This window comes from Triturus cristatus, chromosome 7 (assembly GCF_964204655.1).
Source record: "Triturus cristatus chromosome 7, aTriCri1.1, whole genome shotgun sequence".
Lineage (NCBI taxonomy): Eukaryota > Metazoa > Chordata > Amphibia > Caudata > Salamandridae > Triturus > Triturus cristatus.
The window spans coordinates 67,884,338-67,898,517 of record NC_140590.1 but is presented as its reverse complement, the minus strand read 5'-3'; the positions used below and the strand labels follow the sequence as shown (position 1 = coordinate 67,898,517).

The window sequence follows — 14,180 nt, the reverse complement described above, 5'->3', positions numbered from 1 at the left end:
TACAACAGCAGGCAGGACAAAGCTTTATGAGAAATTAGTGCTCAGAGGCTGTAATTAAAGCCTACCGAGCAACAACACACGTAACAGGGAGTGTGACCATGGGAGGTTACAAAATGAGACAGGCGGTACTAAGGAGGGACTACTAAACCTTTTAACCAATGAACAGCCACAGATTACAGTGGACAAGACCTCTGAAATCCTGGTTAGGGACATGCTCTCTCCCCCACAGCTCCGCTGTTGTGCTGCTGACGCTGATCCCGTCTCACCTTCGCTCATAGGTTCGAGCTCCCTTGCAGGTTCGAGTCTGCCCCTGAGTCTGTATCTGTGACTGTGCCTGTTTATGTTCTGCTGTTTGTCTTTTGTTTGCTTTGGTATTTGCTGTATTTGTCACCTCTGTTTTCTGTCTTATTTGTTTTGCCTGTTAATTCATTGTGCCTGGTTGTCCCTTTTGTTGTGTCCTCCGTGCCCGCTCGCCGCCCTCACACCACTGCTGCCCCTGCGGTCCCTCCCCCCTGCCAGTTCCCACTCCCGCCTTCCAGCTGTGCTTCCCTCCCCCCTTCCCTATTTAATAGCAGCCACTGAGCTGGAGTGCGAGCAAGATCTCTGACCTCCTGGTCAGGGACCAGCTCTCTCCCCCACAGCTCTGCTGTTGTGCTGCTGACGCTGATCCCGTCTCACCTTCGCTCATAGGTTCGAGCTCCCTTGCAGGTTCAAGTCTGCCCCTGAGTCTGTATCTGTGATTGTGCCTGTTTCTGTTCTGCTGTCTGTCTTTTGTTGGCTTTGGTATTTGCTGCATTTGTCACCTCTGTTTTCTGTCTTATTTGTTTTGCCTGTTAATTCATTGTGCCTGGTTGTCCCCTTTGTGTGTCCTCCGTGCCCGCTCTCCGCCCTTCCCGCCGCTGCTGCCCCTGCAGCCCCTCCCCCTTGCCAGTTCCTGCTCCCACCTACCGGCTGTGCTTCTCTCCCCCGTTCCCTATTTGATGGCGCAGGGGCGTACCACTGGCGTGCCAAAGGGAAGCCCGTCTGAGCCCGTCCATGACCCGACCGCGACCAGCGCCAGAGACCCTGGATCTCCGGCCTCCCCCCGCTACGGTTCAGCTGCCCTCCACGCACTCAACCCTGGAAGGAACAACATGTGCCTGCTGTCCTCGCCAAACACCACCCATGGCCAGTTCTCCTGCCTCCACGGCCGCCAGACCTTCACCACCCTCCACACCCCCACAGTCACTGCCCCCTCTCTGGACGCCAACAACGCCGAAGCCCTGAAATGCATACTCCTCAAAGTGCGCTCCATGCACAAACATGCCGTAGAGATCTGGGACCTCCTCAACACCCTCTCGCCAGACATCGCCTTCTTCACAAAACCCTGGACCAACGCCTCCTCTGCCCCCGACATCACCACCGCGATCCCTGAAGGTTACAAGACCCAGAGGAAGGACCACCCAGGAGTAGGACTCGTCATCGCACACAAGAGCTCCCTCTAACTCTCCACCTCCACCATGAGCGATCCCTCCTCCACCACAGAACACCTTCACTTCCAGATCCAGACCAGCCCTAGAACCACGCTTCACAGCACCCTCACATACAGACCCCAGGACCTAACACCTCATTTGCCACAACCATCGTCGACCTCAACACAAGCCACCCCATCGCCTCCATGGACTACATGCTCATCGGAGAGCTAAACTTTCACCTCGACAACCCCAGCGACCCCAGCTCCACCACCCTTCTGGACAACCTCGTCAACATCGGACTGAAACAGCTCGTCACCACACCTACCCACAAGGCAGGACACACCCTCGACCCCATCTTCGCAGGTGGGAACAACATCTGCTTCAGCACCAACACGCATCCACCATGGACAGACCACCACTGCGCACACTTCCTCATCAACAAACCAACGAAACCCAAACCTGCAACCCTTCCTCCATGAATAAACTGAAGCAAAGTCACTGAGGAGCTACTAAACTGCACCCTTAACCGTGATGCCCCCACCACCTCAACCGATGCCAATCTCGCAGCCAAAGAACTCCACAGATAGATCACCAACTGCACAGAATGGCTCGCACCCCTATGCAACCCCGGCAAACTGCCCCCCCAGGAAGGCTGCTTGGTTCACAGCCAACCTCCAAGAATCCAGACGCACCTGCAGACATCTCGAGAAGAACTGGAGAAACAGCAATGCCTCAGAAGATCACACAACCTACAAGAACGCCATGACGGAATACCACCAGACCATCAGATCCACCAAAAGGACCTTCATCCAGGACAAAATCCTCGCCAACTCCAGCAACTCCAATGACCTCTTCAGCATCATCAAGGAATTCAACCAAACCCCCCAGGGAATCCTCGGACAACACCCCCTCCCAAGACCTCTGCAACAAGCTCGGCTCCTACTTCCACCTGAAAATCAAGGGCCTCTATGACAACTTCAATGACCAGACATCTGACTCCGTAACTACTCCCTCCTCCAGCAACATTGACTAGCCCACCATCTCCTTCTGGACTGCAGTCACCACAGAATACACTGCATCCACCATGAAAGGCATTCTCTCAGGAGACCCCACAGACCTCTGCCCCACGCACATCTTCCACAAAGCAGCTGTTGCCATTGCTCCGGAACTGCGACGCACCATCAATGCCACTCTCGAAACCGGCATATTTCCTGCCGATTGGAAATGCGCAGAGGTCAGACCTCTACTCAAGAAGCCCTCAGCAGATGCCACGGACCTCAAGAACTACCGGCCCATCTCCCTCCTCCCCTTCACGGCCAAAGTCACAGAGAAGACCGTCAATGCCCAACTAACAAAATTAATTGAAGAAAACTCCATCCTCGACCCCTCCCAATCCAGATTCCGCAGCAACCACAGCACCAAGACCGCTCTACTCATCGCCACAAACAACATCCGCACCCTCCTCGGCCAAGGACACACCGCAGCCCTGATCCTACTCGACCTCTCTGCAGCCTTCGACACTGTCTCACACCGCACACTCGCCGCCAGACTCCACAACGCTGGCAAACAGGGAACCGCCCTCAACTGGCCCCGCTACTTCCTCATCGGCAGAATGCAAAGAATCAGAATGCCGCCCTTCCTCTCCGAACCCACGGAAATCAACTGCAGAGTACCCCAAGGATTGTCGCTCAGCCCCACGCTCTTCAACATCAATCAATCAATCAATCAATCAAAGACATTTATAGAGCACACTACTTACCCGTAGGGTCTCAAGGTGCTTGGGGGGGGGGGCCGTTACAGCTCGAACAGCCAGGTCTTGAGCTTCTTCCTGAAGGAGAGGTGGTCTTGGGTCAGGCGCAGGTCGGTCGGGAGGGAGTTCCAGGTCTTGGCGGCCAGGTAGGAGAAGGACCTTCCTCCTGTTGTCGCTCTTTGGATGCGGGGGACGGCGGCGAGGGCGTGGCTGGCTGATCGGTGGTGGCGTTTGGGAGCGTAGAAGTTGATGCGGTTGTTGAGGTAGCTCGGGCCTTGATCGTGTAGGGCTTTGTGTGCGTGGGTGAGGAGACGGAAGGTGAATCTTTTGTTGACGGGGAGCCAATGCAGGTCTCTCAGATGTCCGGAGATGTGGCTGTTACGTGGGATGTCGAGGATGAGTATGGCTGAGGCGTTCTGGATCTGTTGGAGTCTCTTCTGGAGCTTGGCGGTGGTTCCGGCGTAGAGGGCGTTGCCGTAGTCCAGTCGGCTGGTGACGAGGGCCTGGGTGGCAGTCTTCCTGGTCTCGGTGGGGATCCACCGGAAGATCTTCCGTAGCATGCGCAGGATGTTGAAGCACGACGAGGAGACGGCGTTGACTTGTCTGGTCATGGAGAGGGAAGAGTCCAGGATGAAGCCCAGGTTGCGTGCGTGGTCCGTCGGTTTGGGTGCGGTGCCCAGGACGGGGGGCCACCAGGAGTCGTCCCAGACGGAGGGCGAGGAGCCCAGGATGAGGACCTCCGTCTTGTCTGAGTTCAGTTTCAGGCGGCTGGTCATCATCCACTCGGCTACATCTTTCATCCCTTCGTGAAGGTTGGCTCTGGCGGCGGCGGGGTCGTTGGTCAGGGAGAGGATCAGCTGGGTGTCGTCGGCGTAGGAGATGATGTTGAGGTTGTGTTGGCGTGCGATGGCCGCGAGGGGGCTCATGTAGATGTTGAAGAGGGTGGGGCTCAGCGAGGATCCTTGAGGGATGCCGCAGATGACTTTGGTGGCCTCTGACTTGTACGGTGGTAGGCGGACTCTATGTGTTCTTCCGTCGAGGAAGGAGATGATCCATTCCAGTGCCTTCTCCTGGATTCCGACGTTGCTGAGGCGCTGCACTAGGGTGCAGTGGCAGACAGTGTCGAAAGCCGCAGAGATGTCTAGGAGGATGAGGGCCGCTGTTTCTCCGTTGTCCATCAGGGCTCGGATGTCATCGGTGGCAGCGATGAGGGCGGTCTCGGTGCTGTGGTTGGCTCGGAAGCCAGACTGTGAGGGGTCGAGGGATCCATTCGTCTCGAGGAAGGCGGCCAGCTGTTTGTTGACGGTCTTCTCGATGACTTTAGCTGGAAACGGGAGGAGCGAGATGGGGCGGTAATTCTTGAGGTCGGTGGGGTCGGCTGTTGGTTTCTTGAGTAGAGCGCTGAGTTCGGCGTGTTTCCAGCTCTCCGGGAAGGTGACGGTGTCGAAGGAGGTGTTGATGATGTCCCGCAGGTGGGGTGCGATGACAGAGTCGGCCATGTTGAAGACGTGGTGAGGGCAGGGGTCGGTCGGAGATCCGGAGTGGATGGAGTTCATCATGCGGATGGTATCTTCGGTGCTGATCGGAGTCCAGGCGCGGAGGGTGGTGGTGGGCGGTGTTGCTGCGGTCGTGGCGTGCGTCGGTTGAATGCTGAAGCTGTTGTGTATGTCCGCGATCTTGTTGTGGAAGTAGGAGGCGAGGGAGTTGCAGAGGTCTTGCGATGGGGTGATGTCGTTGTTTCCGGCGTTGGGGTTGGAGAGCTCTTTCACGATGTTGAAGAGTTCCTTGCAGTTGTGTGCGTTGTTGTCCAGCCGGTCCTTGAAAGCAGTTATCTTGGTGGCGCGGATCAGTTGGTGGTGCTTCCGGGTGGCAAGCTTGAGGGCGTTCATGTTGTCCGGTGTTGGTTCCCTTCTCCAGACTTTCTTGAGGGCTCGGCAGTTCTTCTTGGAGCTCTTGAGTTCGTCGGTGAACCATGGGGCTTTCTTGCTGCCGGGTCTGCTGGGCGGGGTCCTCAGAGGGGCGAGTTCGTCCGCGCAGTTGCTGATCCACTTCGTGAGGTTGTCGGCGGCCTGGCTGGGGTTCGCTGAGCTAGCAGGAGGGTGCTGGCTCAGGGAAGCGGCGAGCTGGTCGGCTGTGATCTTGTTCCAGCTTCTTCGGGCAACCTGTTGCTGGTGGTGGTGGATCGTCGTTCTTCTGAAGGTGAAGTGGACGCAGCTGTGGTCTGTCCAGTGGAGTCCTGTGGCGTGGCTGAAGGCGATGTCTTTGCTGGATGAGAAGACGGCGTCGAGTGTGTGTCCGGCGAGGTGGGTGGGGGTGGACACCAGCTGCTTGAGTCCGAGGTTGGCAAGGTTGTCGAGCAGGGTGATGGTGTTGCGGTCGGTGTTGTTCTCCAGGTGGAAGTTGAGGTCCCCCAGGAGGATGTAGTCAGCGGAGGGGAGGGCATGCGGGCAGACGCAGTCGGCGATGTCCTCGCTGAATTGTGTGCGTGGTCCCGGGGGTCGGTAGATCAGGGTGCCTCTGAGGGTGGTCTTTGGGTCGGTGTGGATCTAGAAGTGCAGGTGTTCGGCGGTGGTCAGGGTGTCGTCGGTGTTGGTCGTGATGCGGATGGTGTCCCTGTGGATGATGGCGATGCCTCCTCCCATCTGGTTGGCGGTGCGGTCCCTCCGGGTGATCTTGTAGCCCTCTGGGATGGCGATGGCGATGTCGGGCGCTGAGGAGTCGTTCATCCAGGTTTCCGTGAGGAAGGCAACGTCGGGGGCTGTGGTGTCGAGGAGGTTCCAGAGTTTGATGGCGTGTCTGTGGACGGAGCGGGTGTTGAGCAGGATGCACTTGAGGTGGTTGCTGCTGGTGTTCGGCTTGGCGGGTGCTGGTGCGAGGCAGGTCCGGATGCAGGTGAACTTGCAGGCGTGGCAGCTGAAGGGTCCGTGGGTGCGTCTCGGGGTGGCTCGGTAGCATCCTGGGATTCGTCCGGTGTTGAGCGCGTTGAGGGTGGCGGCGGTGTACGTCCGGCGGGTGGGCAGGGGTCCTCGAGGGCCAGGGGTCCTGGCACTGGGCGCGGTCCAGGCGCGGACGGGCGCAGACGGGCTTACCTTTGGCGCGCCTTCGGCGCACAATCGGCGCACAATCGGCGCGCCCGCTGCGCGTTCGCCCGGTCGCCATATATGGCGAAGTGCGAGGGGGCGGAGCAGCTGGGAGGCGGGAGCGGGGAGGGTACAGAAAGAAAAAAGGGGCGGGGTTAGCGGCGGTGGCGGGGAGAGGGTAGGGAAGAGACGGAGGAAAACAGGCAAACGCGCAATCAGGCAGAAATTACAATATCACAAACACAATAATTACAAAATACAAAGGGGCACACGTCGAGAAAGCGGGGAATGGGAGCCTGCAGGACAGGGGAGCTCAGCGCTACACGGAGCCCACGCCGCTCGGTGGCAGGGGGCGTGGTCACACGGCGGCGGCCGGGGCAGCGAGGCAGACAGGCGGGGAGGCACACGCAGCAGCTGGTGGCCGTGCGGCGCGGGGGGTGTCCTAAGCTAGGTCACATCTAAATGGTCCCCCTCGCCACCATTTTCAGACAGCACAGACTCAGCATAGAGCTACATCGACAACACCCAGCTCATCCTCTCACTCACCAAGGACCCTATCATCACCAATCTCAACTTCCGGGAAGGAATGGAGGACGTTGCATCCTGGATGAGCAGCAGCTGCCTGAAGCTCAACTTAGAGAAGATAGAAGTCCTTGTCCTCAGACCCTCCCCCTCTGCATGGGACAACAACTGGTGGCCCACTGCCCTTGGCAGCCCCCCCATGTGCCACACCCAAAACCTCGGCATTGTACTCAACGATTCCCTCTCCAGGGCCCGTCAGGTCAATGCCGTCACCTCCACCTGCTTCAACACCCTCCGCATCCTCCACAAAACCTTCAAATGGATCACCCCTGAATCAAGGAAGACCATCACCCACGCACTCATAACCAGCAGACTGGACTACGGAAACACCCTCTACGCCAGGATCAACAAGTCTCTGCTCTGCAGACTCCAGACCATACAGAACACCGCAGCCAGACTCGTCCTCGGCACCCCTCGACATGAACACATCACCGAATACCTGCGTAACCTCCACTGGCTCCCCGTTGAGAAGCAAATAACCTTCAAGATACTCACCAATGCCTACAAATGCCTCCACATCACTGGACCTCAATATCTCAATGACAGAATCTCCTTCCACGTACCCAAGAGGAACCTCAGATCTGCCAACCTCGCCAAACACCCGCGCATCCACAGAGCAAGAACAGGTGGAAGAACCTTCTCATGCATCGCGGCCAAGACCTGGAACGAGCTCCCGATCGACATCAGACGTGCCCCCACCCTGCACACCTTCAGGAAGACCTTCAAGACCTGGCTCTTCGACTGATCGGAGCTGCTCCCCCCTCCCAAGCGCCTTGAGACCCTCACGGGTGTGTAGCACTCTTAAAATTCCTAGATTGATTGATTGATTGACAATGACAGAAGCGAATGAAAAAGGTAGGTGGAGAGTGGTCAGAGCTTCAAGTCCCTACCTCAATAAAGCATGCCTCACAGAGCAGCGCATGGGCTGCCTAGGCTCGACCTAAAAACAGCTCATACGGGCGGGCACCACAATGGAGGAATGCAGGGGGTCAAGAACAGGCACCAACATGCTCTGCGCTGCAGCCCAAAGTAAATACCAACACACGCTGAGCAGGGTGGGCAGGCCACAGAAATTAACATGACTGCTAAAGCAAGTCACAAAAAAACAAAAAGGTAATGAAAACATAACTTACCTGACCACGCTAGGTAAGCTGCACAGCAAGGCAGAAAAAGGAACAGGCTACGGTGGTGAAGCGCTTTGCCGTTTATGCATGCCGGTAGGCAGCGTCATATATGGGGACGTTTTTGACCTCTGATGGGCAATGGGCTTCTGCGGAGCAGACGAGCTGCTCATTGTTAAGGAATGGAAAGGGAAGACAGACGAGGAGGTAATACCTGTGTTGTAAATAAAGGTATGATTTACACGGGAGTCTTTGTCGCAGTCCTAGACAACATTCTTATACATCAAATAAATACCTAACTAACATTCCATCTATTACCTGTGGCACAAGGTAAGAACTGATAGGACAGTGACCTCGTGCAAGTGTTTATGTCAACGTGTGAGTGTCAGTAAGTGTGTTACATGTTTTACTGTATGAATGATTGGAAGCATGAATGTATGAATGTAAGGTGCTAGTTAAAGCCACGTGTGTGAACTATAGACAACAGCCTGTTCCCCACGATGCACCATCACTCAGTTCTGAGAAGTAATACAGCTGTGAGGAGGTCCCCTCCACCCACAAGGCACACTCAGCCTTCCATGCCACCTATTCTGTCCCTCCCAGATCTCCTGTCCTTACCAGTGCTTTGAAGCACCCTTGGAACAGCATGAAGAGCTATGCAAAGAATTAATGTAAAAAAACGTGCAGTTAAGCTCCATGTTGGCTCTTCGATTCCAGCCACTAGCGGTACAGAAGACTCACCCAACATCTGCCAGTCTGTGCCCTGACAGGGCTTCAGACCACTTTGTAATCTCCAGTACCAATCATAGGGGTGCATGCCCACTTTTGTGAGAGGCAGATGGAGCCTTTGTGGGGACTCTTAGCAAAGGGGCCAAGGAGTGAATGGGTATTATGCCTGGCCCATGGAAATGCTCCAGACCATGGACATGCTTGCTGTCCTGGGGGCTTCGGTCACTAGAGATGTCTATGCCCCATGTTTATGGGCAAGAAACTCATCCTAATGTCCAGACACTGCAAGTGCGAGAGCGCAGGAGAATCAATACCCAAGGATGGTAACAAGAGACACTTGGCAATGAAGCTAAGACTGGGACACAGATCCTCTGACTCTCTGACCCCTTGAGTCCCCTCCCTCCATTTACCTGTTTCATGATGGCGCCATGCCGTGCTGTGGCCTCATCTCAGCTGGAATCCTTCTCTTCGGTGGCCTTAGACCCCCCTCCAGCTCACGCACAGTCGCTACCGCTTTCCAGTGGGCCGTCCCCCCACCTGTCGATGGTCCAAGCTTCAGGGTGACTAAAAGCCCCGAAGAAGCCTCAGAGCCGAAACATGTTTGGATCTGGGCCACTTCTCAGGTGTTCAGCTCACTACACCAATCGCACCAGCCTTGCTGCCCCCTGTCCTCAGTCAGCGTCATTCCCGAGTGCCAGGGAGTGAGAAAGAAGCAAACACATTTGCCTTTCCCAAAAAACATCTGGATTCCATGATGGGGTGAATACTTGTTTTTAGTGTTCGGCACGCGCCCCTCTTGGATTTAAGAGAGTTATTCCAGGTCCTCCGGATATTGTTGGTGCCGCAGCAGGTACCTTTGACGGTGGACAGCACAATGTGAGAATGATGGCTAAACCGGATACCTCGGGTAGGAGGCCCTGGGGGAGGAAGTGGGGAGGAGTATACTGTTACAGGCAGCACCAGGCTCGTGGCACCAGCGATGATGTCACTTGTGCTTCCAAGAAATTGCAACCGTACAATGGACTGGCGGGGGGGGCGAGGAAGCGGCGGGGGTCTCCCCTTACCTTTTCATACTTCATCCCCCATTCCGGTTACACCTGAGGACGGACACAGGTGTGCTGTTTGTGTTCAGAGGCATTTGGTACCAACCGAAAGGGGGCGGGGTCACCTGTAATATGGGACATGTTACTGCAGGTCTGGGTCTCTGAGAAGCCACTATAACCAGGTAGAGGTGACATCTCACACATCATCAGAGGAATCACTTTGAGCGCATATTAACCTATAAGCAGGGAAAGGTGACACATCACACATCATCAGAGGAATCACTTTTAGCGCATATTAACCTATAAGCAGGGAAATGTGACACATCACACATCATCAGAGGAATCACTTTTAGCGCATATTGACCTATAACCAGGTAGAGGTGACATCTCACACATCATCAGAGGAATCACTTTTAGCGCATATTAACCTATAAGCAGGGAAAGGTGACACATCACACATCATCAGAGGAATCACTTTTAGCGCATATTGACCTATAACCAGGTAGAGGTGACATCTCACACATCAACAGAGGAATCACTTTTAGCGCATATTAACCTATAACTCGGAGGGGTGACATCTCGTCGCTGTCAGAGCATATTAGCCTTTCACCTGTGGCTGACATATAATAGACATCTAAACATCTCTTTCAGTGCATATCAACATATAACCATGGGAGGTGATCTCATGTCATCAAACACATTACTGTTACCTATGACTCGGAGAGGCGACATCTCTTTACTTTCAGTGCATATTAGCCTATAACCAGGCGTGACATCGCATACACCTTTAGAGATATCACTCCCAGTGTATATTAACATATAACCAGGAGAAGTGACATATCATAAGTCATCGGATACATTACTATCTATGACGTAAGTCTCGGAGAGGCGACATCTGGTTACTTTCAGTGCATATTAACATATAACCTGGGGTGACATCTCACACACCATCAGAGATCTCTTTCAGTGCATATTAACATCTATCCATGAGAGGTGAAATCTCATGAGTCATCGGACTTATTAACATATAACCAGGGATGACATCTCGCACACCATCAGAGATCTGTTTCAGTGCATATCAACATATAACCATGGGATGTGAAATATCATGTCATCAAACACATTACTGTTACCTATGACTCGGAGCGGCGACATCTCGTTACTTTCAGTGCAGATTAACATATAACCAGGGGTGACTTCTCACACACCACCAGACATCTCTTTCAGTGCATATTAATATATAACCAGGGGTGACATCTCACACACCACCAGGCAACTCTTTCAGTGCATATTAATATATAACCAGGGGTGACATCTCACACACCACCAGGCAACTCTTTCAGTGCATATTAACATATATCCATGAGAGGATACATCTCATGAGCCTTCGCACACACTCGCTTTACTATTAATCTAAGACTCGGAGAGGTGACATCTCCTCGCTTACAACATATGTTGGTCTATAACCAGGAGATGTGACGTCTCATACCGTCTGTGTCTGCGAATGTACACTCGGCGTGAGATCGCCGCACACGTTACAATTATATCTCTGCTGCATTCGGCTGACCAGACACGGTGAATGAAGCGTCTGGCGCCCGCGGAGGTGGTGCGAGGTGGGGGGTGTTGTCTGAATTAAGGGGGCAGAGCTGGTTGTGTTACCTGGCAGACGGTGTCACCGGACACCTGTCTCTCGGTGGACTCCATCTGTGCAGGGTGCAGCTAGGGTGTCAGCCCCCCCACCTCCGCCCATGCACGTTTATCACCATCCTCCACCTGCCCCGGTCTGTCCTCGTCTCCAGTTGCGCCTCACCCAGGGCCTACGTCACAGCGTGCATAGCACGTTACTGCACTGAGACAGCCGTGCACTATACACCTTCTGGCCAGGGTTTACTGTTAAACAACCGCTCAGCGGCGCTGCACAGAGAAAAGGCAGGCACCCTGCCACCCACTACCTTTACTGAGAGCCCTTCGGAGGCTATAAGCAGGGCCACTGGAATTATGCGGCAGGAGAAGGCCAAATTACACAGGGTTGAATAAATTATGCAAGAATTTTTGCTACAGCATTACTTCATTATTTTGTCACTTTTACACTGTGTGGGCATTGGTTGCGCCTCTTTCCGTACCAGTTTAACACCCCTATATGGCAATAAGCAACAGAAAAGTGACCAGTCAACCTTTGTAAAGGGCCTTCCACTGCCAGGTGCCGCTGCATTTTTAGTAACTTTTGAACCATATGAGTTAGAATGTTTTTGGGTTTAAATCTGCAGATTATAGATTATGTGGCAAATGCGGAAAATGTATTATCATGCAAAAAAACGTAGTAGCAGTAATATCCCAGTGAGTCTGGCTATAACTGGAATGGAAAAGGTGGAGGGTCTCTAAAGGGGGTGTGGCCAAAGAAGCATAATGCTGTCCAAGAGGCGTGGCCTATGCTATTAACACTGTGGCTTAAAACACATGAACTAAAATCCTGTGCTTTGCACAGCATGCCACCTGAGCAGTATTTGAGTTACTCTCAGCGAGTTCTTCGTTAGTGCTTCCAGATGCATCACACACAACCGAACATAGGCCTGAAACAAGCCAGAACTTTTGGCTTTACCAGTGCTTGTTAGCATTATCAGCAACATGAGTAATAAAATGGTCTTGTTATGACTAATTAAAACTGAAAATGTTTCAGCTGTGAATGAAACATTACTAATGTCTCTGGAAGGTTAGTCGCCTCGCGAGTGTCCCAGTGTCCCCGCTTCTACTCTTCACACTTCTTTCCACTACAGTCTCTCACCATTTAGCTCTCACATTTCTGAAATCCTCCGTCTGCATCTCACACATCATCTTCTTCCACTTCATCACCATCTCCTCACTGTGTCTCTACATGGTACATGGCCTTCCGTGCATCGTCACCATTTCCCCATGCACTCTCTCACACACCTCTCCCTCCCCACCTGGAACACAGAATTTCTTTTTCCTTTGGTGTTGCCAATATTTTGTGTTGTGTGCCTCCTTCACACACTTTCACATACAATGGCTATTTCAATATGCACATATATGACTATCGCTCTGCGAGAGAGGCCAAGGATTGGATGAGCATCTACTCTGAGCATCTTTATGACAAACTGCACTGACAAGCATGGTGAGAAATGTACTTTGCCTTCAGCCTCAGCTCCAAAGCTCTCGGTCATCAAGCCTTGACAAACCCAACCACCCATTACATGAACTCAACCGGACACCGACAGGCTACTCTATGCAATTTACAAGATTCACACACTGCATGACAAATACAGAAACACATGATATGGAAAAAAGCAAATACTCCTCGGTAAAGCTAGAAAGTACAATGTAACAGATACTGCGTCACCAACGAGGATTTCTAGGTGTTTTCACAGACATTCAGAAATCAATCTGTGTTTTTACCTGTAAAGTTAAGGGCGTGAATATAGGGCCTAGCAGGGACCCATCACAAAGTCAGCTTTTAAATCACTGCTAGGTGTGAAACTGGTAGGACCCGCCCCACTTTAAGGTCTGTTCCTCAGGTATACATATGAGCTAGCAATGAAAACAAGCATTGGTAAATGTGTTAGATTTTGCCTATGTGATTAAAAATAAGCTGTTTGTGCAGGTGAAACCTAAAAACAAAGATATCCAACTTTATATCCGAGTTAACCTGTGGTATTTGGTTAAGTACCCGAGCAACATAAAACTTAGGCTGGGCGGTGAACTTTGCTCCGCTCGCGGAGTTTACTGCACTCAGGGTTACGCGGCGCTGGCGAAGTTCCAAAAAACTCTGCTTCGCGGAGCAGAGTTTTTTACTCGCTCGCGTTCGTCAACGTCAAGTTGGCGAGAGAGGAAAATCCACCTCCCGGTGAGATTTATCCTCGTTTGTGATCAACAACATCAAGTTGGCGAGCGCAAGTGTGGAAAATCAACCTCCGGTGAGATTTTTCAACGCGGCCGGTCAGATTTCTCATTGCGAGTGGTCGCGTATGCTCACGACCGCTCGCATTGAGAAACCATCCGTTCGCATTGAGAAAGCTGCCGCTCAAGTGAAAATCTACTCGAGCGGCAGAAAGGAAGCAGCACCCGCTCGCTGTGCATGGTGCCGTTCACAATGATTGCACAGTGCGGACAAGCACCTGGAACTGAAAATCACAGTGAACAGCATTTATCTAATGCAGTCTGCTGTTCGCGGAGTGCCGTGTAGCGCGGCTTAGTTTTTTTTGCACTTTGCGGAGTTCCGCTACGGAACTCCGCGAACTCCTCCCAGGCTTACATAAAACCTGAAGAGAAAATGTGTGCAAGAGCAATTTTTATACATTCAATTAAAAAAAATACCCAGTAGATGGCAGTGTTGTCCAGTTCTTTCATTATGGGGCGAGAGTGACGTGAGATCTTCCCAAGGCTAATGGAGGCACACTAATAACTGC

At 53.0% G+C, this 14,180-nt stretch overlaps 1 protein-coding gene across 1 annotated transcript in view; it reads right to left on the bottom strand.

Annotated features, from left to right (window-relative positions):
- Positions 1 to 9,254, bottom strand: part of LOC146808839 (transmembrane protease serine 5-like) — a 251,149-nt gene extending 241,895 nt beyond the window's left edge. Inside the window, exon 1 of the mRNA XM_085614243.1 lies at positions 9,127 to 9,254. Coding sequence (XP_085470369.1) covers positions 9,127 to 9,135 — 9 coding nt within the window. The 5' untranslated portion in view covers positions 9,136 to 9,254. The remainder of the gene's footprint in view (positions 1 to 9,126) is intronic.
- Between the last annotated feature and the right edge of the window lie 4,926 nt (positions 9,255 to 14,180).